Raw genomic sequence first — 24,054 nt, 5'->3', positions numbered from 1 at the left:
TGGAACATTGGATGTAGGAAGGGATTGTCTGTGTCATTGAGTCTAGTCCTTGATAGCACTAGGGTCAATCAGCATTAAACCAGAAATGTTAACACCTACAAAATGCCTCCTTTCACCCTGTAACAGCTGCAAGAGACCAGAGGACACAGCTTCTGTGGTCAAAATTCCAAAAATGCAAGGTACTGTGTAAAAAGCTGTGGGTGTTGTCAGTGCTCTAGCTCCCTACAGCAGCTGCAAGGTAGCTAAACAGGAGTGCTGGCCCATGATCTGGAACTGACCTACATCCATCAGAAGGCAGCTATCAACCTCTGATTGTATTTAGTTAGAGCTGTGTCACCTTGACCTTTTGTTTAGGCTAGATAATACACCTAGATTTTTTTAAAATACTTTTCTAACAAGAGATACACCATTAGTCATCCCAATAGTCTTTCTTTGCATATGTCATGAATTAAGTTGGGAGTATTTTTTACAGTTGGGTATACTTCATACGTCTTCCTGGAGAGTCTGCTTGTCTGTGTTGTGGCTCCTCATGTAAATGGCCTGTTGTCAGAGACCAGTTCTCTCTGACCAGGTTCTTTTAGATATTGAACATGTGGAGGGTGTCATGCTTACCATTAGATTTACTTATTTGAAGAGAGTGTATGTTACACGGGATTTCTGATTTAGCAGGGTGATACAAAACATACTGCAAACACAGTACAAATACGTTACAGACAGCAGAATTTAGCAATTGCAGTGCATGGTTCAATCATGATACCGATGTGATTCCCAGTGTCTGTTAACATGCTCACCATCACAACACTGGGCGTCCCCCATCTCACCGGGAAGACATAGGTGGGTTGAAGCCAGCTCAAACCCATTGCTCGCATAAATTCTTTTGTTAGTTTTTTACGTTTTTATAGTCTTTATGTTGGGCTGAGTCATGTATACACCTCCCCCACGTTGGCCTGACTGACTCAGGGAGACATTCACACACTTTTAATGAACTCGGGGAGAAATACGCCACCAGTTGATTCACTCAGCTGTTGATAGCTGTTTATCTAAAGCAAAAGACCACCCTCAGGTCCACTTGGGTGTTGAGATCAAATCAGCTTTTTTGCAACAGCTGTGATCAGTAAAACCCTGCATTATTCCCTGAGCTCCATAGACACATTGCCCTGGCCCATCTCCTCTGAGCCTTCTTCCATGGTAGAGGTTTCCTGGCCAGTCACACCTGTCTTATTTTTTCAGTGTTCAGTCTCCTAGAATGTAAAACTGGGCATGTGAAAACTGGGTATCTGTTAGTTTGGGGCTTTGTTTTTGTGTTTGTGTTTATTTATTTGGGGGACAGGACCGGATGGGTTTAGCATGTATTTCTGTCTTCTAGTAATTCTGCACATATTTTTGGCTGGTCATCTCAGGCACTCAGACTTTTCTTGTCTGCTTTATATCCTTGGTGAATTTCTTACCCTCTTGCTTTTTAGATTGACTGTACTTTTCCCTCACCATCTTATCATCTGATGCTCATTCGCTTTTCTTTTTGGCTTCTCAGTATAACAAATCTGTTTTGTAGCTCTATTTATTCTCCATTTCATTTCTTTTACTGCTTCATAGTCTTATTTTGTTGTTAATATTGCCTCTGCTTATGCTTCTTCCATATATATTCTTGAATTGCAAGATGAATAACTCCACAGTTTCTATGCCCATCATTGTCTGTACTGAATCTTCATAATCCTTGGGCTCATTGCATTTCTAGCCCATGAATCTCTTTTAGGAGCTCTATCAGACAATAGTTAAAAACCAAGATCATGCTTAATCTGTTTTTTAATTGGATTAAGGATGGTGTGTGTTCCCTAGGTGATATAATTATCTTCTGGCTCTGTTGGCTGTTTTCTCAATGCTACCACTGTTGTATTTTCCTGCAAAACAGAAATATACTTCTGCCCTCAGACTGCTGTACAAAGTTTCAGTTAGCTGACTGGATTTCTGGCAGGTTGGATTATAAAATCTTCTTCCTTAAACAAACCAGCCTAATAATTATGGTGTATTTTATTAAATCAGGGGTGAAAGATACATCCTATGCTTTATCAGAGGAAGGTCTGCATTGCAGTCTCAAAATGTATCCCACAAAGAAATCTTATTAAGTGCTTCCAAAAAATAACCATAGATGAATATGCAAGTTTTTTAACATATACAATTCAATCCCTACTCTTTTTAACTCTTTTTCCATTTTACGAGAGTAATTTAATGCATTTTTAAAGTTCGTGAGTGAACTCATATTTCTTCTAATATTTTTTTTTCAAAAGTTAATTTAAGTCCAGAACACCTTTGCTATATTTGTTGTATTTTGCTCTGTACTGGTGAAGTCTATTTTACAGTATTTTGTTTTTAAACCTATAGGGAATTTATGGGTTTTGTACTTGTCCTGCCTTGACTCTTTGCAGATTCTGTAAGACTTTTTAATAATTAGAGGACATAATGAGATGCTCCCCCGTGTAAACAAAAATGCCCATAATGAAAGGGTATAATAATAATAAGCGTTTAGAAAGCAATTGGTTTTTATTTGGTTGTAAAAGAAAACCATTGTGGCAGTACCGTTCAAGATGTTCTACCGATCTTTTTTTAAAAAGGCAAGGAAACACCACTGTAATATATTTCTGTGATATAAACACTGCACAGAGTATCAACATGTGAGCTGAGGAACTGCAGTTGCAGTCAAGCTTGAATTATGATCTGCATATGGTTCCATGCCTTTCATGTCTTTGAGGGCTCACGTATGTACTCATTAGTGATCAAAGAGTTGATTGTGTTACGCTGACTGACTGCTACTGCTTTCTAAACATTGTTTAAAACATGTGCAAATTCAAACATACAACATGTAAACTTGGTGGGTGTTCTTTTCTTTTTGTATATCTTTTTTTATTTTATAAAGAACACTTTTTAATAAACATTATTTTCAAAGATAGTATACAGGGCTTTTTTCAAGACCATTTTCTACATAATGTGTCAGCTGATAATCCTTGAAAGCTGTTATCATGTATCCATGTGGGATGCATAAATTTACAAAATTTCAAAACTCATTTGATTGTCACTGAGTAGCAGGGGTCCAGGTGATCTGAAGCAAAGGAACCCAGCCTCTGCCCTGACTTTTCACACTGCAAGTTTGTATGTAATTGTACAGACTACCAGTGACACAGCATTTTGTGCAGGATTTTCTTGTAGCTGTTCACGATTTCTTAACAAAGGGTACAAAAATGTATGCATATATCTAAAGAAAAGATTGTCTTTGCTACTGTCCTGATTTTGGCTAGGTTAGAGTTAGTACCAGAGTAGCTGGTACAGCGCTGTGGATTTAGTTTTGGATTTAGTATGAGAATAATGTTGATAACACACTGATGTGTTAGTTGTTGCTAAGTAGTGCTTAGCCTAAGACAAAACTTTTCAGCAGGCGCACAAGAAGCTGCGAGGGAGTAAAGCCAGGACAGCTGCATGAACTAGCCAAGGGGATACGATAGAACATCATGCTCTGTATATAAACTGAGGGGTGTTGGCTGTGGGCCACCAATTGCTGCTTGGGGACTAGTAATTGTATTGTGCATCTCTTGTTTTTTGTTTTGTTTTGTTTTTCTTCTAAGTTTTATTCCACTCTCCCTCTCTCTCTCTTTTGTTACCGTTATTGTTATTATTACTATATTTTATTTCAATTATTAAATTGTTCTTATGTCAGCCCACGACTTTTATCTTTTTCCCAATTCTCTTCCCCATCCCACTGTGTGTGGGAGGAGTGAACAGCTGCATGGTACTTAGTTGCCAGCTGGGATTAAACCATGACAGCTACCTATAATTTTTGCATTTCATTATAAAGGAAATAACTGGGAAAAAATGTCCTAAGAAAAAATTACAACTAAATGACTATTGAACTTCAGCTCACCCATCATTTTTTATCACTAATAAGGTTATTCTAGTAATTTTGCCCAACAAATTTTTCTACTGTATTTCTAGGTGAGATATAGACATAAGGAAACTGGTTGACTGTTTTAGTCAAGTACAGGACTCAGGTATATTAATACTCAGTCATACGTGTGCTCGGTAAGCCAAACTTGCATCCACACCTACCATTTAAACAATCAAATGGATGCATAGATTTAAGTTAAATCTTTTGTTCAAATGCATGAAAAAGGACATTTTTTAAGTTACTATAATGATACTTTTTGCTGCTTGGATATCAGCAACTCAAACCTATTATACATTGTAGTTCTTACCCTACACCATTCATGTCAATGGGAGCTTTAACAATAATTTGCAGGCAATAACCACAATTTTTTCTATGAGTGAAATGGAACGTGAACTCTGTTAATGTTCTTTTGACATTGTTTAAAATACAATAAAAATTAATAAAATTACTTTTGAAAATGTTGCTGAAGTCATGCAGTGACTGTATGCTACCTGACCTTTAATATATTATTTCAGTAGGAAATACGGGAAGAAGGTCAGGTACTGGTCAAATCTGTGGGTTTTATTTCCAGTTATGGAGACTGAAAACCATGATGGGTACCATAAATCTGTGTGAATCATCTAGTGAGTAATGGAAGTGGATTGCTGGGCGAATGAGAGCCTGTAGTACAGCAGAACTACACCTCCAATGGTGTAAAGCAGGAAGCTGCCTGAACATTTGTGGCTTCTGTCAGGTTTTTCAGTGTTATATAGTTTTATATGTCTCATATAAAAGCTAGAATTAGAATTATTTAGATGTTGTAAAGATTTGTCTAGCTTTTTACAGGTAGTTGGCAAACAGACTATTCTTTATCATGGGGAAAAAATGACAATTTCTCCTACCTGTTGTTTTTGAGGGGGAGCAAAAAATGGTACTGTTTATTAGTAAATTCTTTGTTTAGACAGGTGAATGATTTCCTGTCCTGCTGAAAGCTGCATGTACTTATTGATCTTATTTCATATTATAGATAAGTAGTTATGAATACTAGAGTCCATAAGCAATCTTTGGCTTGTGTGCTGATTTCAGCTGGGGTGCAGTTAACTTCCTTCTCCGCAGCGGGTGCAGCTGTGCTGTGGCTGTGCTGTGCGAGCAATGCTGACAGCACACGGGTGGGTTTGGCTGTGCCCGGGTGGTGTCTATACTCAGTCAGGGACTTCTCAGGGTCTCAGGCCCGGCCAGCGAGAGGGCTGGGGGGGCACGGGGAGCTGGGAGGGGACACAGCCGGGACAGCTGGCCCGAACTACCCAAAGGGATATTACACACCGTGGGGTGTCGTGCTGAGTATATAAACTGGGGGGGTTGGCCAGGGCCTGGGAATCACTGCTCAGGGAGTGGCTGGGCATCCATCAGCGGGTGGTGAGCAGTTGTACTGTGCATTTCTTCTTTTCTCCCTTCCCATTGGATTTCATTTGTCTCCACTTCTCCCTCCTTTTCATTATAATTGTTATAATTTTTATTATTGGTTTTGTTTCAATTATTTTATTATTCTCATCTCAACCCCTGAGTTTTACATTCCTTCCCAGTTCTCCTCCCTATCCTTTGGGGTAGTGGGGGAGTGAGCTGTAGGTTAGTAGTTAGTAATTAATTCATAGCCAAGTCCCCTGTTCTCTTTAGTAAAAATACATCTCTTGAAAATTTGATATGATAATTTATTTGCATTGTGGATCAAGCGTGAGAATTGATCAAAGGAATGGTAGAAATTCAGCCTCAAATTAAGCTTGTGGGTAAACATGAGAGGCAGGCCAGTTGGGGCTGAAAAATCACTATTTTTACTTTGCATTAATTCAGTGTTTGATTTTACCACAAATAAATTGCTTCCAAGAAACTGATGCAGTGATTAAATTTATTTATGCTATATTTAATTAAAAACTATAGAGCTCATATGGAATCGGATGTGCTGCAGATTTTCTTGAGAACTAGAAGCACGAAGTTTCACCTTATATTTGTTTGACTGGTAAAAGCTGTGAATATCTGCTGTGCTAAATTTAACTACATATGACCTTCCATTAACTGTAAATGGTTCAGTTTATTACTTTTAAATATTCTTTTAATACCAGTATATTTGTGCCAAGCAGCAGAATATAGGTTGTTATTATTTTAGTATTTTTTTTAGAGACTTGGAGTGCTAAGATCTATGAGCAGCCAAACAAATGAACCTAGATTTCCAAGGGATTTCTAATTGACAGCTAACTAATCTTATTAAAACTGCAATGTGTAGTATATGTTAAACACTAGTGAATCTACAAAGGATGGAAGGCATTCCTGCAGAATGGGTTCTCTGGTGTCTAATAGGGCAACATTTGGTTGAAGCTTTCTTATTATTTGAATATTTGTAAAATATAAGAACAGCTAATTTGCATTAGACCAGAGGTTATTCTGAAACAGTATCCTGTCTCTTAGAGTGGTGAAAAGCAAATCGTTAGAGAAGATAATAGGAATTGGGTGAACATTTAATGATGCTTCTCTATTCAGTTCAGTTCAGGGACTTTGAACTACTGATAGTTGCACTTGTTCACACATGCATTGCTTGCCTATCTCCCTCTGTAATACTGTCTTACAGAGCTGAGTCTCTGAACCCATGCTGGTCTTCAGCATTCACCATGTCCTGCAGCCAAGAGTAGCACAGCGTACTCTTTTTGTGGTATGAGGAGGAAGCGCTTTTTGTTTTGCCTCAATTTCCTAACCTCCTCCTTCCATGTGTGTGGGTTGGTTCTCTCTCTCTCTCTTTGCTCCCCCCCCCCACCCCCACCCCCCTTTTACTTTTTTTTTTCACTTTTGTGTGAGTAATCACAGTTGAGCATTGCATCACATGTCATTATTTTTCTCAGCAGGAGAACTAACAGAATCTGTCATCTCTGTGCTTCCATAAAGCTTACGGGAATTTAGTCTATTTGAGACTTTGACTAGCATATGTCTTTCAAATTGCCAAGTAGCTTTGAAAATGGGAGGGAAGGGGGAAGACAGACAGGCTAGTGGGCAGAGCATAGCATACCTACAAGGAAAGGCAGGAAGTTGCCCTTCTTGATAGCTGCTGCCACCAAGAGCCAACAGAATGGCTGGCCCAGACCTTGGCCACCTCAGCACCACACAGCTCTGCAGAGCACCACAAGCTGGCTTATTCCAGAGTGACATTGCTGTTGTCCATGCTTCTTGGTCAACTTCAATGAGAAGACATGGAGCTGTGGTTTACCATATGGAACTGGATTACAGCATCACTTTTGTCCCAGTTTATGCTTTCTACACAAACTGTGATAATCTTGAGAAACCAAAAGGGTGCAGCTGGGATTTTCATAGAGGCCATGCTTCATTTGGCTCAGGGATGGGCAGTGTGATACATCCTGCTCTAGCTTTTGCAAAACAAGGGTTGCCTCTCAGCACATTTCTGCTTACTCTCTCCTGACTTACGTGATGGCATGCTCTTCGCCTACTCACTTCTAGTATCACCAGTGTAGATCTGACATACTACAGTTCATAAAACAGCAGGCATCAAAATGACAGTGACAGACAGTAATCTCAGGATGTTTTGTTTGTTTGCTTTGGTACCTATGAATTGAAGTCAGATCCAAACTGAGATTGTCTTGAGTGGAAAATAACCTGGGGAGAAGCTGATTGTTCACATACAGAGAAAATTGCCATGTGGGGGCGTGGTTTGGTTTTTTTCCCCCAAAAAATGCAATGCATACAGTACAAATACTGTACCTGGATGGTATGTTGCAACTTTACCTAGCCTCTGCATGATTTCAGGTTTTGTGCCCTTTTTCCTATTACTGTATACACCCCTCTTTACTAGAGATTATCAATTTCCAGGAAAAAAAGGATTATTGTCTCCCTTACTGTAAACTTCGAATGAAATATTGGATTGAATTCCTGAGTATGGTGCAGTTCTTAGCCATCAATGTTCTGGCAAAATGGAGTATGGTAATTATTCTAGAACTTAATGTTGTTTATATTAGTTTCTGGGCTGTTGATAAGTCATCCTCATCATCTGTTGCTTGTGTCTGAGTAGAGGAAATGGTTGTCATGTCTCAATGATTATCTTAAATCATTTCAGATTCAAGGACAAGTCTATGAAGGTGTCGTGGATAGTGTGGTTTTTTTCTCTTTCATCGTTTCATATTTGGCCAATGCCAGTCTACTGACAAGTAATGAAACCATGATAGTTTGCAGATATACACTTCTACAGTAATTGAAATAAATTTGAAGAAGCTTATGTGACTGAAATTCCACACACATTTGTTAATATGCATGGCTTGGGCTACTGGTTTAACACAAAGCTGTGTTGCATGACTGGGAAATTGTATTGAGAGAAACTGTCTGTCACTGGAAGCATCACTACATTTTTTACTTTCTCAAAACTTTATAAAGAATGAGTTACCTGATACAAACTTGGATTGTCTACTTTATGGTTTTGATCTTGGCAAGCTCCTTTCATCTGTCCTAATTTTCACATAGGCATTTCGTTTATTTGTCTTAAGATTTCAGGAAGTTTTTATACTTGGTAAAAATCTACTTAGAAAAATATGGAGTGTAAAAATCAAACCCTAAAAGCCTAAAAAAAGAGATGTTAGCATTACTTCAGTAATTGGGAGTGCTCGTTAAGTTTCAAACTGTTCTAATTTCTTTAAAAGTGCATTTACCTGTTTCCCAGATTTAATCTATAGTTATACCCTATAGTGAGTCTGGGAGCACAAAATTCCAGATCTCCTGAATTCTGAATATCTGAATATTGAGTATACATCAGTGAACCGGAACTACAGTTGAGGTTTTGTGATGATTTGAATAAACATACGCGTAGAAAATGAAAATGTTTTAACTGTAGTTCAGGGGCACAGGGGAGACGAAGCATCAGCTGACTGTACTTGGTATACATGCTACAGTTGTCATATGCACCTAAAACTGTACACGAGCCTTCAGTGGGCATTGAGAAATGTAACCAGAGAACATTTATTTTACTGATGTCTACAAGAGAAATCTTGTCTATTACAAGTATTCACTTTGTGTGTTCTCAAAGGCCAGTAATTTTACTCTTTCAGTCAATTCTTGACTTCTCTTTCCGTTTGTTCTTTGTCATATTTTCATGCCAAAAACGTTATCCCTGTTAGGTCATTTGTGTGATGCTGATGAGTGCTTTTATGATCTCTGTAATGCTGTCAGGTGTGTGCATTGTATTTTATGTTCCTAGTAATTCCAATGTAAAATGCTGCTCATATTCTTTCAAAGTGTACTTGCTTGTCTTGGCATAATATTGAAGTGTTGTGGAGCTTTTTGTTCTTTGAGGAGTTTAGAAAACACTAAATCTAAACAAAAATTATCAAAGGTGTCAGATGTCTTTTTCTGAGAAATCCAGTTTTTCTTTTTTAGAGCAAAATTTATTCATGCAATTCAATTTTCTTCTTAGATCTGATTTCATGAAATAGAGTATTTCTCTCATGGAGTAAATTGCCTGCCTTAGTCAGTGTGGGGTGTAGCTGTGGCTTCCTTGCCTTAGAGTTTCTTATCCTCATTTCCAATCCTAATGAGAAAATGACTGAAATAGCATAGCCTAACATAATGTCTTCTATGCAGTATTCATCAAACCAGAGAATGATAGTGTGATTCCAGAAACCCTTGTCTTAAAGATTCCTCATTTCCCTTAACTGCTTCTCCCATAGCAAACTATTTCCTTCTAGGTCACTAGAGAAGAGCTGAAAAAAGTGCTAATGAGAACTTTCTCTAGGACTGAATGCTGAGTTGAGAATGCACTTAAAACTTATGCCTCTGCAGACTGCTCTTTTGTAAAAAAAAACCCAACCAACAAACAAAAAACAACAAACTCTTCTATTCTGAATTCTTCCGGAAATTCCAGTGGATGTTTAACAGAGAGCTTGCTATATTTTTAAATAAACATTCTCACCCACTTGTGCATCAGACAATCAGTTATTATAATCACTCTATTGCCTTGCTGTCATTCATATTGTTTTGTCATCTAATGCAAAAGAATAAATAGGTTTAAAAGTGTGTTTCCTGTTAAATGGGAAAGAGTTACTCTAGCTGACAGGTTTGGGGCATGTACCAGGTGGTGACAACCATGGACGGTGAAGCTGGAGCCTTTGGTCTTTGATTCCTGCGAGAGGTTCCCTGACTTGCATAGTGCCTTATGTGGTTATCTTGTGGTTTTCAGTAGGTTCCATTCCAGATATAAACAGTTTACCAGAAGGCTTTTGTGAACAAAAAAAGCTATCCCCACTTCCTCATTAGTTTCCTATAACTCTTGAGAAGTATCACAGACAGCAGGATGTGAGGGAAAACACTTGTTTTTTGTTTTGTGCTGTGGAGAACAATGGTGTTACAGAGTCACATGATATTATGTATAAAACAATGGAAATACTTTCAATAAGCTCCAAATACGGCTTTATAATTTTCACTTCTCTAGTCAGGTTAGCTTAGTATAAAGTTGATTCCTCTCTGGAGCATAGCTTCTGTTTTGTCTTACGTTCTTCATACGTTCTTGAGTAATCAGAGCTGTCTTCACACTTCTGAATTTTGTAATTTTTGCATGAGCTTCTGGGAGCTGGATGTTTGAATGCCTAGAGACTTACTTTCCATTCCTCTGGGTTTTCTGCCCCCGCCCTTTTTTTTTTTTCCTTATAGCTAGACCTACTCTTTGACATCTTATTCAGCTGACCACTAAGAGCAAAATGACTCTTCTTTGTTAATTTTGTACATTTTCACCTTCATTCAATGGTTCTCTTACCTCCACAACTATTACTAGTGATGTTAGCATGGAGCTTGGAAATAACTAGTGCTTTTCACAAATCTCCCTGTTGTCTTTATTGAGTAATAGAATAGGTATTCAAAGTTCCCACTCTTTTGATAGGTTGTTACATATTAACTGCTGAATGAAAGGTTAGCAAACAAAATGTTGAAAAATAGCCATTCTTCTGGTAAGATAATGCTTTTGGATTAGAGAAGGGTTCTGTCTTCAGTCAGTCAGAATCTGAACCTTGAAAGCTGAACAAAATGGAAGTGGAAAAGAGAGGAAATGTCTGGCTCACCTTAGAACACTGCAAAGTCACCAACTGCCTGGATTTATAACCTCTTTATGCCTATTGATTGATCTGGTGTGTGAAGATGGTAGAAGCAGATGGGCTATATCTCCAGGAATTGTTGCATACATGTAGTAAGGCATGAAGAAAATGTGTTAAAATAAGTATGCAACTTCTGATTACAAGATTATGGCTGATTGAAATAGGTTTTGAGACTAGAGGCTAATACTTGACTGAGAGAACTTAACTCTGCCCACTCAGCTGTAAAATCATCATATTCTAAAATTAAGTTTCTCCTAGAAGCTGCAAGCTGTGGCCGGTGCACATAAATTATAGTGTTAAATGTCAGAGTTCCCCAAATAAGTTTAAGTAACGAAATGTCACTGATTCCTCATGGAAAACTGTGATCAGACTTTGGATCTCTGCTGTTAAGACTTTCCTTGTTGAGTGAGGTGTAGATATGTGACCTAGAGGTTGGTTGTGCTCATAGTGTCTTACATTGTCAACTGTCTTCATGTTTGTCATTCGTATGGCAGACTCATTTGAGAAGCTGATTCAGGGCTAATCTTTTAGTGCCTCACTTTTCCTGATATCCCAAATCCTTTCAGCAACTAATACATCTTTAGTGCCCTGCCATCTTTCCTACTTTGATAGCAAAGATGAAGTCACATAATGCTTGGTCCATCAGCATAGCCTGGTGAAGTTGACCTTTACCAAAGCAAAAAGCCTGGCTGTATGGGTAGGCTTGTAGTTACAGTGGGTACCTGCTTCCATGTTGCAGAGTACAAGCCTTCTAGGCAGAAGGTTAACTGTTAGTAGAGAAGATGAAATGCTATTTTCTTTCAGGTCACCATAATGGGATGACACCAGTACCAGAACACAGAGCTCTGTGCTGTTACTGAGAGCTTTGTAGGTGATAAAGGAAAGTTAAACTAGCAAGAAGTCTCAGTGAACCTGGGCAAGGTATCCTATCATAGTGATACTTGTCAAGGAAATTATTTATAAAGTTACTTTAAACAGCTTTGTTACAATTCATCAAGTGACATTTTATCTGTGGTTATGGAATCTTGTATGTGTTACCAAATTAAACTGTCCTTTGTTTTACTTAAATGTAAAATGTATCAAAGTTTAAATAATTGTAAGGAAATAAGTAAGATCTAGGACTAACTAAATGAACAGGAAAACCCGCAGAAGACAAAAGGTTTAAATAAATGTTACAGGCAAGATTTAGGCTGTCCTGCTACTGGTGGATCTACATAACACTCAGATGCTCTACTCATCTACCCTACAAAACGCTAGAAACAAACAGTTCCCATTAGGTACTTAATATTTGCTATAACATGAATTTTACCTGGAATTAATTACAGGTCAAGACAGGCAAGTGCTAGTAGTACTAGGAAGGCGATTAAAAAAATACATGTGTGGAAGCTTGTGTATAATCAGAAGCTTTTATCCTGCAGTTTTAGTAAAGTCTGATGTATCCATTCAGACCAAAAAGGATTGATTTAACTCTCTTATTCAGGAATTGAAATGTTGCTTTGAAAACAATTGTATGCTCTTATATTACTTGTCTATATTGTGTAACTAATTACACACACACCCCGCTTGGTAGTTGTAACAACATTAATTTTCTGGCATGCTTATTACCTGGGAATTTTCATGAGAATAATTTTGTTTCATGTAATACAGAAATTTCATATGATTTTAAGTGTAAAGCAACAGGGAAAACTACTGTGGAATGTATGTAGTTCTGTGAAGACTAATTCTTAAACACAGATTTAGGACCTATAGATTCCTAGTTATCAGGTTGGCTCTCAGCTTTTGGTGTGCCATCATACCTAATGATTCTTTCTTTCTGATTACTATTGTAAGAGCAACACTTTTATGTTAATTACAGCAGCAAACGAGTTAATTCCTGACTGAATTTTCAGTTATGACTGAAATCTCAGTTGTGACAACTCTATACTTTCCCTGCAGAGCTGAGACTTGAAAGGTGCATGATCCAGGAGGTCAGCATCTTAACAGCCAGAGTTTTGGAATCTTTTGGGAGAATAGTGGGCAAATTTAGAGATTAGGGTTAAGCCCAAAATAAAATAATGGATATGCTTTCTGTTGTAACAGTCATATATCCTTGCATTTTAAGTATGTATGTTTTGGAACAGGAAAACAGAGCTGAGCTTGTAAGAAAACTTTATTCTTTTATTTTAAGGTTAACTATACAGTCACAATACAGTCATAAAAAAACAGTTTTTCCTGGATGTCTCTGTGACTGACAGGTGACTTCTGAGCCAGCTGTGTGTTGTAAGTGCTTCCAGTCTGTTAGCAGGTGGTGCAATCTATGAAGGCCACTTGGGTCTTCAACAAAGCTACTGTTAATTGAATGAATGTGAAAGGTCTTTTGCAGAACAATGTTGTTTGAGTAATAGAAATTTAGTGCACGTACTCTGTTGTGCCATATTTAGCTCTGTAAAAAGAGGAGTGTCTATATTGTATAACAGCTCTCTTAGTTCTGTGGCTATACTTGTGCAGAGTTGTTTCCCATGTTCTTGTCAAGCCTGGGAGGTGGCAGAACTGATGCCCTGTCTTCCTAAAGCTCTTGAGACATTGCTGCAGCTGCAGCTGTGGGCTGCTGATTTTTTTGCTCTACGGTAATGCTGTAGCCACAAGAGGGCAGAGGTACCTAACGCTGTCGTAGTTCGTGCCACACGGTGTAAAATATTGCTGGTGGCAGCACCTTTGTTCAGCTTGTTGGAGAGCTTGCAGCATGTAGCTAGATAACCACGGTGGTGCATGCTCTTGGTGTAAAAGTAATTGAATTAATCCTTAACTGTTACTTGTACCTGTGGTAATCAGTCATGGTGATGATATTAGTATAAAATGTAATTATTTTTTGTTTTATTTTCTACTTACATATTTAGAGACTAGCAGATACGCATTACAGTAAGGCAGGGAAGCCACCTAAGTTGTTTTGTCATGTGTAACTGCTTTACAGGGTGTTAGGGAGTTGACCTAAAGCTAAATATTAGTTGCTGTCTTGCTTCCCTTCTGGCAGGTTTTCTCTGCACTTTTGCATCTTCAACTTACTTGGCAAGGGGGAGGCACTCTCCTGGTACTTTATTATGTAGTTTATTGCTTCTCCCTGGCATTGTATTGAATAAGTAATAACCACTGATTAGCAAACACTCACTTAGAATGCTAATGAATATTTGAGAGAGGCAACTAGCTCATAAAAAGGAAAAGCTTTCAAACTAATAGGATGGCATTACAGACAATTACTTATGGTTTGATGATTGCATGGTGGATTTAGAGTTTTGCATTAGTCTGTAGCTCTTAATTCTATTCTGACTTTTCTATTAACTTAGAGTGTATGCTCGGACAATTCACTTAATTGTTTTTAATCTTGATTATGCCACATCTTAAATTTTACAGTGGTGCCCAGGGTTATTAAATAATCCAGTGTCTACTGTGGAATGTTTTGCCATAGGAAATTGACCCTACAACATAACAGGATTTTGAAAGAGTGGGACAGTTGTATGGGAAGCAGAACACCCATGGATGAAACAGTTACTGATAAAACAAGAAAATTTTGTTAGATTTGTGTTAGGGGTTTAAGCCTGTCTCTGGCTGTGGGGAATTGGAAAGATGGTACATGGAGAAACAGCAACCCTGCAGCTTCATGTAGGGTTTGTGAAGGTTCAGGAAACTTTCTGTGAAACATTCATTGTTTCTCACTAGCTACATGATCATATTCTTGGATTGATTTGTAATGAAACACATTATGATTGATTTGTCTCTGAAACTTGAACTGAAACAAGCAACCCTGAGATAATAATAAAGGCAGTACTAACATAAGAAGTGATGATCTATACAGCTGAAAGATTCACTTATTGTGTTGGTATTCAGTAAACAAAAAGAGGTGAATAATGGCTTTCCTCTTTAGTTCTTCTATCAGTGCTGCTTTTCAATCTGATATAGTAACAGACACTCATTCGCTGTTCCTCAGCTATTGTAAATTACACTTTTTACTCTATACTAAATAATGTATGCAGATGCTTTCATTTTCATTCTGGTTTGTCAGATGATGACTAAGCCCCATGCAGCCACTCACTCACTCCCCCCACAGTGGGGTGGGGGAGAGGATCAGAAGATTGAAAGTGAGAAAACTCGAGATTGAGATAAAGACAGTTTAACAGGTAAAGCAAAAGCCACGCACGCAAGCAAAGCAAAACAAGGAATTAATTCACCACTTCCCACGGGCAGGCAGGTGCTCAGCCATCCCCAGGGAAGCCGGGCTCCATCACGCGTAACGGTTACTTGGGAATACAAACACCACCACCCTGAACGTCCTCCCCCCCCTTCCCTCCTTCTTCCCCCAGTTTATATACTCACTGTGACGCCCCATGGTGTGGAATATCCCTTTGGGTAGTTCGGGCCAGCTGTCCCGGCTGTGTCCCCTCCCAGCTCCCCGTGCCCCCCCAGCCCTCTCACTGGCAGTGGCCAAGAAACTGAAAAGCCCTTGGCTTAGTATAAACATTTTGTAGCAACAATCAAAAAGCATTGGTGTGCTGTCAGCATTGTTCTCACAACAAATCTGAGGAAAATTAACTCGTATCCCAGCTGAAACCAGGACATGGATCTTGTAATTTAGTAAATGATCTGTCCATTGAAAATGTTACTACTGCTTTTTTTCCTGGCATGGTCTGTATGTGCAAGATGGGGAAAAACAGTGGTGGAGCTGTTCACTTTTTTTCTTTCTGGAAGGAGAAGCAGGCTTATTTATGGGTCAATAGTATGGCCTGGCAGCCAAAAGGTCAAGCCATGTCCTGAGGTGCATCAAGCCAGAATAGCTAGCTGGTTGAGGAGGTGGTTGTCCCGCTCTACACTGCACTAGTGGGGCCCCACCTCAAGTACTGTGTCAGTTCTGGGTGCCTCAGTATAAGAAGGACATCAGCTATGGGACTGTGTCCAGAGAAGGGCGACCAAGGTGGAGAAAGGCCTCGAGGGCCAGACTTACAAGGAGCAACAAAGGCCACTTGGATGTTCAGCTTGGAGAAGGGAAAGCTGAGGGGCAACCTCGTTGCAGCCTACCAACTTCCTCACGGGGACAGCAGAGGGGAGGCGCTGATCTCCGCTCTCTAGTGACCAGCAACAGGACATGGGGAAGTGGAATGAAGCTGTCAGGGGAAGTTCAGACTGGACATTAGGGAAAGGTTCTTCACTGAGAGCGTGGTTCGTTGCTGGAACAGGCTGCCCAGGGAAGTGGTCACAGCACCAAGCCAGTCAGAGTTCAAGGAGTGTCTGGAAGATGCTCTTCATCATAGGGTTTAATTGTGGGCAATTGTGCAAGGAGCAAGGAGTTAGACTTTATGATCCTTATGGGTCTCTTCCAACTTGGGATATTCCATGATTGTGTGTTCTTTATACACAGTCCATACTAGAATGTTTTTTCTATTTCTGCATTTTAGGTGCCTTATCAGGAGCCAGAGAAAGCTGGGAGTATGATTCAGGAGCAAGAGACCTTCAGAGTCCAGACCTCCAGAGTCATTTTACACTACAAAAGGTGTTGGAGTATGGTAGAAGCAATGTGACTCAACAGGCTGCTCTGCAAAGACTTCTGGCTCAGACCTCAAATTTTAGCAACTCAGTTGGAGGAAGCTACTTAGAACTTGCCAACACTGTAAGTGCATTTTGACTTGCTTAAAAATACCATTTTGGAAAGGTAGGAGCGGTTTCACATTTGATTATATTAAAGGATGTAGAATGCACTTAACAGAAGTTTAAGTAGAGCTTAATTTAGAGCAATATAGCTGTGCAAAAAGAGTGGCTTGCACACATCTGTTTCTGGATAGAAACTGTGAGGACACCTTTTTGGATTTGGAGTTCACTCAGGTTTGAAGGTGGATATGTACTAATATGTCCTCTGTCTATGCTCCTGGCTGATGATGATTCAGAAATTATGGGCTTTCATAACATGTTTTACATTTGCAATACAAAGACACAGGGTGCAGTGTTATTCCAGAATGCAGAGCGTGAAAGCTACTGCATTGCATTGACATGTAGAAATCTTTGAAAATGCTGAAAGCTCATAAGAAATAAAAATCCCCAGATATTTGGGGGTTCTTTTTATTCACATCTCTAAATTCCTTCTATGCTTACTCTTACAAAAAATGCCTGATCTTTGTTTTAACAAGCATCTGTTATATTTCTGCTTTTAAATGTTCTATGTTCTTTCAAACCATAGCAGATTTAGCAGTCTCTCATTTATATGTAGATGAATACAATAACATCTCCATATAACTCCTGCTGAGCATTGATGTCATGGGTCATATGTAAATTTTTGTTTTGGCTTAAATTGTAGAGAGAAAGGAATGGGAGAAAATGACAGAATGGTAACTGTTTATGTTTATTCCCTTTACACAGTTTTTAAAACTGAGGGGCATGCTTACTGCAATCTAAATTTAGACTCTTTAAAGAGATAACATAGCTGCCTTAGAGCTATGACTTAATATGGGTACTTCCTTCTCTGTCTCTTTCTCAGATTGTTTTACCTAACTGCATTTGCCACAATGACAAGCCAAGCCGCTCCCTCGCATTCATTCTCAGAAATGGCAGATCTCCGCTTTCACATTTTGATAGGTTCAGTCCAGGGAACTCTTCCAGTTGTACATAAGGAGCTGACCAGACTCCATTGTACTGCAACCAGGATTACCTCAAAAAAAAACTGATGGAGGTTTAATAACTGCATTTCTTCCCTTCAGGAGTTGATTGCATTTCTATGTAATAGCAGGACAAAGATTTAAAAACAGACTCTTACATGGACATTTCTCTCTGGAACTCTAAATGCTGCTAAAGTGTAACCAGAGAGGTTTATCTTCTTTAGAATCCATTTTAAAAAGCCGAGCAGAGCCTTTCTGTGTCATCCTGCTGCGGGATGAACAGTTCTGGCAGCTTCTCCCAAATGCATCTACACAGGCTGTATGGACCCCTTGAAAGCAATGTTTTTTACATTTCTTTGTAGATGTTTGGACTTTAGGCTCAGAGGTCTAACAAGGTAACTATTGTATGGGTGAACATAAACCAGATCGGTGCTTTCTGGTTGGAGTCATGTGACTGTTTTTCTCTCAGTACCTCAAAGTGCTTTTCCCTATTGGTATGTCAATTCTTGTTATTTGATTTCCTGTTTGTATTTCTGACAGCCTTCTTTTCATTTTAAACTGTGCAGTCAGGCTAAAGACATCCCTGTGATGATTATGTACTTCTACAGCACAGATTATACTCCTCAGTCAATACAGAGGGTTTCTATGATGACCCTAAGATTTGAGTTGGCCTTTCGCAAAAGCTAAATGAACATCAGTCCGCTATCACTTTGCTTAGTTTTTGTAAAGTGGATTTTTTTAATGCCTTTTTGAAATCCTGCCCATTATTTGTAGCTCTACGGAGCTTTATGAAAATATAATACCTGCTTTGAAGCATTATTCCTCTTCCTTCACAGGAGCAATGCAATTTTAAAATAATTGCTGTTTGAAATGTAACCATTCATACTGATTCCATATGTTTTTACCTGTTCATTTCACATCATTTTGCTATGTTCTAGTTTATTAACACATGTTCAGTTTCAGCTTTTGTTTTACCTGGATAAATTTATTCTGTAGTCTTTATAGGGTGTGTAATTCTTTCCATGTTTTTCAGATTCACATTTTTACATCTAAGTATTAAGAACAGATTTCTTTTTATAGCTTTTCGCCTTGGTAACACTATTTATGATTAACATTAACCTTTAATGTGAGCTGTCACCACTTACGGATGATGTACCTGTTCATGCCAGTAGGTTAAATACTACAACAAGTATCTCTGATAGGAATCCTTGTATGTGTTCCAAATGTAACTATTTCTGAGCTTGGTTTGTATTGCATTGGGATGTAAGTAATTTAAATATTCTTCATGGATGGAAAAGAATTCAAGCATTTCAAAGGATTTCTTTGTGCGTGTGCATGTTTGGGAGTCATTTTTTATTTGTACTTTAATCTTCAAAGATGAACAAGGATCACTAATGTGAGTAGTCATATAAATGTGGTGAAACAGCTGATTTGCGTGGTCTCATATCTATTCACTTCCCAGGAAGCTATGCGATCTTGTGTTCCCTGCAGTGCTATCAGGAGGGATGGCACTCTGTTGTAGGAGCTGAAGTGTTGGTGTTCTCAGAAAACATCACACAGGGCAGCATCTCAGTATGATAGGCATATTTCACATTAGAATTCCAGTGAATTTAATAAGCTGAAGCGATAAGATCTGGATATGTTTAATTCCCTTTTCATATTCTCCTTACACATTATTAAAATAGACTAGATTAACTTGAAAAAAAAATTTTTTAGTAGGATGTGTGCATATAAACGCTAATACATGTCTGTGTGCTTACTGTTAGTTCCTGTTGCCTTAATTCTTGTTGTTTTAAGATGAATGTAGTTGTTGTCATAAGTAGCTACATTTGGGCAAGTAAAACTAATTGGGATTCTTTCATTTGCCATGACGATATGATCTCATACCTCTGTTCTTTTAGCTGTAAATAACTAGTTTACTGAAAAAGTCTCTGCACAAAGATCTTACATTTTTAAAATATGACTACAAGTATATTGCGATATGGGACTTTTTTTAACTATCCAGTACCTGGACTGGTGTGATCCAGGATCCTTTAATCTCTGGGGTTTCCTCCCAAAGATACTCCAGCTATATTGGGAGGTCTTTGCCTGCACCTTCCTCACCAGAGCAATTTTGGTTGAAAACATTTAAAAAGATTTGATGAGGGTATGGTTGCCTTGCAGAGGGGAAGAATACAGCTATATTTTAGAGAATAGAATGTGGTAGCATTTCTTTGTGACCACTTGCTTTTAGAAGTCTGTGTTGCTATTTCCTCCTCAAAGCAGCTGTGCAAGTACCACAGATATGGTTGTCAGAGAGAAGGGCAGATTTACAGATTTGCCAGGATGCTTTATCTTGTGCACAGCTGTCAACGCAAGATGGATGTCTAGGTAGGAGAGCATTGGTGCAGATTGCTCCACCTGCCAAATTGCACTTCTCATCTGAAGGGGAGCTGGTTTTGGAATGTCTCCACCAAGAAATAAAGAGAAAGCTAATGCAGCAAGATTCTTAATGCATCTTGTAATGACTCTGTACCTTCCTCAGCAATTCCTGTCTGATTTGCATGTGTGTGTACCTCATTTGCAGGTACTAAAGACTTGTTGAGTTTGGGAATGGACTGTTCTGGTCCTGCATCTGTGTGATAGCCTGTGCTTCCTGTATTCCTGTAGAATTAAGGTGACTAAACCTAATTTAGTTCTGACTGTGGACTCTCTGTGCCAAATGTAGATATCATCTCTGTTGGGTACACAACCCAAAAGTTTATAAAGAAATATGGAAATATTCATAGCAAAGCAATATGTAGTTGTATTAGCATTAGTTTCTCAGCATGATCACTAGCAGATGAGAACTTAATGTCTTTGTCCTAGGAAGTGTCATGTTCTCTGAAAATAATTCTTACTGTTACACCTCTTTGTTAGTCAGACTTGGTGAACGTTTGCATTGCTAATTTTTCCTCCTTAAGAGCGTTTAGCTGCAAGTTATGACAGATGGAACTACTGTTTTGAGAAAGCTGTTCTTTTTAGTTGACGTAGTTTATACTGAGTGATAGTATTCCAAAAGTCAGTATTACATTTCTCAGGGACAAGTGGCTTTTCCTTTCTCACCTAGATGGGAATCCATAATCAGGCGAACATAACTTGCTGTGGCCTATTTATATGAATAGCTTTTTGTTAGAAAAGAGCACACTTAGTATCATTACTGTGTTTACGTTTATGTCAGACTGTAGTGCAGCTGGTTCTGGATAACTGCTTGAAACAGCATTAATGGGCTTTTTCATCCTGAGTCACAATAACCATTTGTGTGCTCTGAGATGCATGTAAATGTAAATAAAGTGATCTGCATGTAAATTCTGTACTGCTGTCATGTTACTGAGATTCTAATGATTTCTTACAATGCCTTGATGTTATAAAATGTACTTAGTACTTTAGCAAGAGAATGTTACAGAGGTGCTTGGCATTTGGCGTATATTCACAAATGACATTCTGTGATGAAATTCAAAATGTTGAATTTAATCTCCTTCTCCAGCTCTTTCTCCAGCACTACAGGCCAATTGACAATACATCAATTATTCTGTTACTTACTACCTTACCTCCCAGTTTCGCTGTAAAACAGCCAGCTGATACTTCTAGTGTCTTTTGCTGTGTGACTAGCAGGGGATGTGCCTGTGTAACTAACAATCTTTTCTTACAAAGACTGATGTGGTCAGATTATCCACTGATAACAGATGTCTGCTTGTCCATCTTACATATGTAGGTTTTTATTTGGCACAAGTCACCGTAATGTTAGCGTGTTTAGAGGGTAAAAACTGTACTGTTGAAAAACCCCATAGCACTTACGCTCCCTAAAAGCTGTAAAATTCATATGTGTACTATAATTTTTTTAAAGCTACATTTTTGGCTCATTTTAACTAAGCTAGTAAACGTAGGTTTTAAAACAGACTCCTTAAAACCAGCAAGGATTGTCTGGTTGCCAAAGAAAGCAAAAATACCTTTGTAGGGGATGCAGAAAGAAAGGGCTTTGTAGAGATTTGTGGCAGTCAAGGTACAGTCTTACAGCCACCCTAAATATGAACCACTTTCTCTATTGTTTCATTTATAGCCATCAGCTGTAAATTAAATTTGAATTTTATTGAAATTGCAGAGGTATTTCTTTTGGGAAATGAAATTTTAAGGGAAAATATAAAGGAAATCTGAAGACAGAACTGTATTGTGAAAGGTAATTCCATGGTTGGTTTGTAGACTGTTTTTGTTTGGTGTCCTTGTTAATGAGAACCAACTGTAAAGTGACTCATTTAATTTCTAAAGTTTTTATGGCTTTGGTTTTAAGACTCAGTCGTATTGGTATGTTCTTTTCTAGCAAAGTCTGCCCCTTTTTCTTCTCACCCCTATTTCCAAATCTTCTCTGTTTTTAAACTGTTTGTTCCGTGGTTTGGGAAGCTGGGCTCCTTCAGGTTTCCCACTTCTTCCCTTATAGACAGTGAAACTTGGCCCCAAAGCATTGGGTATGTCATGCTCTCAAGGCACGACTTTTTGGGTGGGAGGCAGTGATGTCTATATCCTTAGTAGGATACGTCGGAATTCAGTTACTTGAGTACAGATTGATTTTTCTGAAGTTATTTTGTTGGGGAATCTGTTCTATATTCGGGAACCAGTATGTACAGTAAACTGTGGGAACAGAGTTTCTTCCTCTCCCCACCTTGCAGCCATTTGTTTTCTATGTCCTACATGCAACTTGCATTACAATTTATTTTTTATGCCAATAAAAGCTATTGCAATAAAAATGTAGCCGAACGGTTCCTTCAGCTGGAACCCTAGTAGGTAGGAAGGCCTGAAGCTGAAGAAGATTATGGTGGTGTGGACAGTACAGCCTACTCTTTATAAAAAGATTTGTGCCCAAGATAACCTTGCCTTTTGTACCTTTGCTTCCAAACTAGGCATAATTTCCATTCTGCCAGGCTAAAAATAGAATCCAAGAATTCCATTAAAGCACGAACTGATTATTGGAATATAGATTCAGTAGGCTTAGCTTGTCAGAAAGCAGGCATAAAAGCAGTTTTGTCTGACAGACATTTTTTATGTTCAGGAATGTGGGAAGCTGTTTGCTGTTTGTCTTTGATTTCCAGCCAGTATTGTAATGGAGTTTGTTTGTCTGAAGCAGGCATCAGGTGTAATAGCGTTATTCATTGTGTTTATACAGTCCTGGCTTCCATAGCCCTCTTAATAGTGCTCTGTTATTAATTTTCCCAAGTTAAAATGGACGTTATGGATTAGGTCTGCCAGGACTCATCTGTTTTATATGAAATGTAGTTTTTCTGTCATTTGAACTTGCTAGATTGTAACAGACATAGAGGGGAGCAAAAGGCAAATTACAAAGTTTCTTGAGAATTCCATTCAGAAGCATATATGCTCAGGTTCTTTTTTTTATTTTATTTTTTTTATTATTTTTTAATTCTGTTACTGTTTCTATCTGCAGACTATCACAACGTGATCGGTGTCAGCGCAGGGCACATTTGTCCAGGCAGCCTTTTAATATATTCTTTTGACTTAGGCTTTTAATTGGATCTTTTATGTGACAGTTGAACAATACCTCTTACAAGCGTATAGCAAAGGTGAGCTGCACAGAATGATGTTTTTTGACCCAGCTCTGCAGTTGTAATTGGATGATGGGAACTGGCATGTGGCAATCAGGTGCTATAGAAAAGAGGCGTCTTAACAAGTGTGTGTGAGTAGATGTTTTGAAGGTCTACTGATAAAGTTTCAAAACTTCTAATTTAACTTGGTTGCAAGGACTTTGTATCTTCCCCTCTGTCGCCGCTTAGGAACTGTCTTTATGCATCCTGTTTTGTTTGCTGTAGTTAAGGGAGCTCAAGCTCCAGTGCAGGTGTTCAGATCTTTTTACTTTTCCAAACGTACTTTTTTCCCAAGTTGAAATGAAGAGCAATTCACCTGGTACGTTGGGTCAGCACCATAGCACATAGCTATACAGAATATAGTATTAATATTATTACCTTGCTTGGCAGTGGATAGGCTGAGCCTGAGGCCCAGGATTAGTCTGTTGAAGCAACATTAACCTCCTGGATTCTGTGTGCCAGAAAGATTACCCTGTAGCTCTTGTCACAGGGTCTTCTGCCTTACCAGGTTTTCTGCCTGCTCTCTTGAGTGTGAACGGTTGACCTGATGTAGTTACAGTTGGCAGTGCTGAGCTTCTGCGAATCCTCATTTATTAAAAATATGAGAAGACTTATTCCCCCTCCCCTTCTACACACATACTAAACCCTTTTGTCTTGGTTACATGATATACAGGAATTTAGAAATTAAAGTGCAAACCTTAACCACAGTGCTCAGTTGAAAATGGACTCTAAAAAAAGTGATTTTGCAGTTCAGTGCTAGTTCACTTGTAATGGAGTAATCAGCCATTCAT

General features: G+C 38.6%; 1 protein-coding gene across 1 annotated transcript in view; it reads left to right on the top strand.

Moving 5' to 3' along the window:
- The window catches only part of MCC (MCC regulator of WNT signaling pathway), a 715,741-nt gene that overhangs the window by 509,956 nt on the left and 181,731 nt on the right, over positions 1-24,054 (top strand). The window contains exon 4 of the mRNA XM_080371226.1: positions 16,464-16,675. Coding sequence (XP_080227352.1) covers positions 16,464-16,675 — 212 coding nt within the window. The remainder of the gene's footprint in view (positions 1-16,463; positions 16,676-24,054) is intronic.

The sequence above is a fragment of the Falco punctatus genome, assembly GCF_963210335.1.
Source record: "Falco punctatus genome assembly, chromosome: Z".
NCBI lineage: Eukaryota > Metazoa > Chordata > Aves > Falconiformes > Falconidae > Falco > Falco punctatus.
This window is presented reverse-complemented; position numbering and strand designations above follow the sequence as displayed.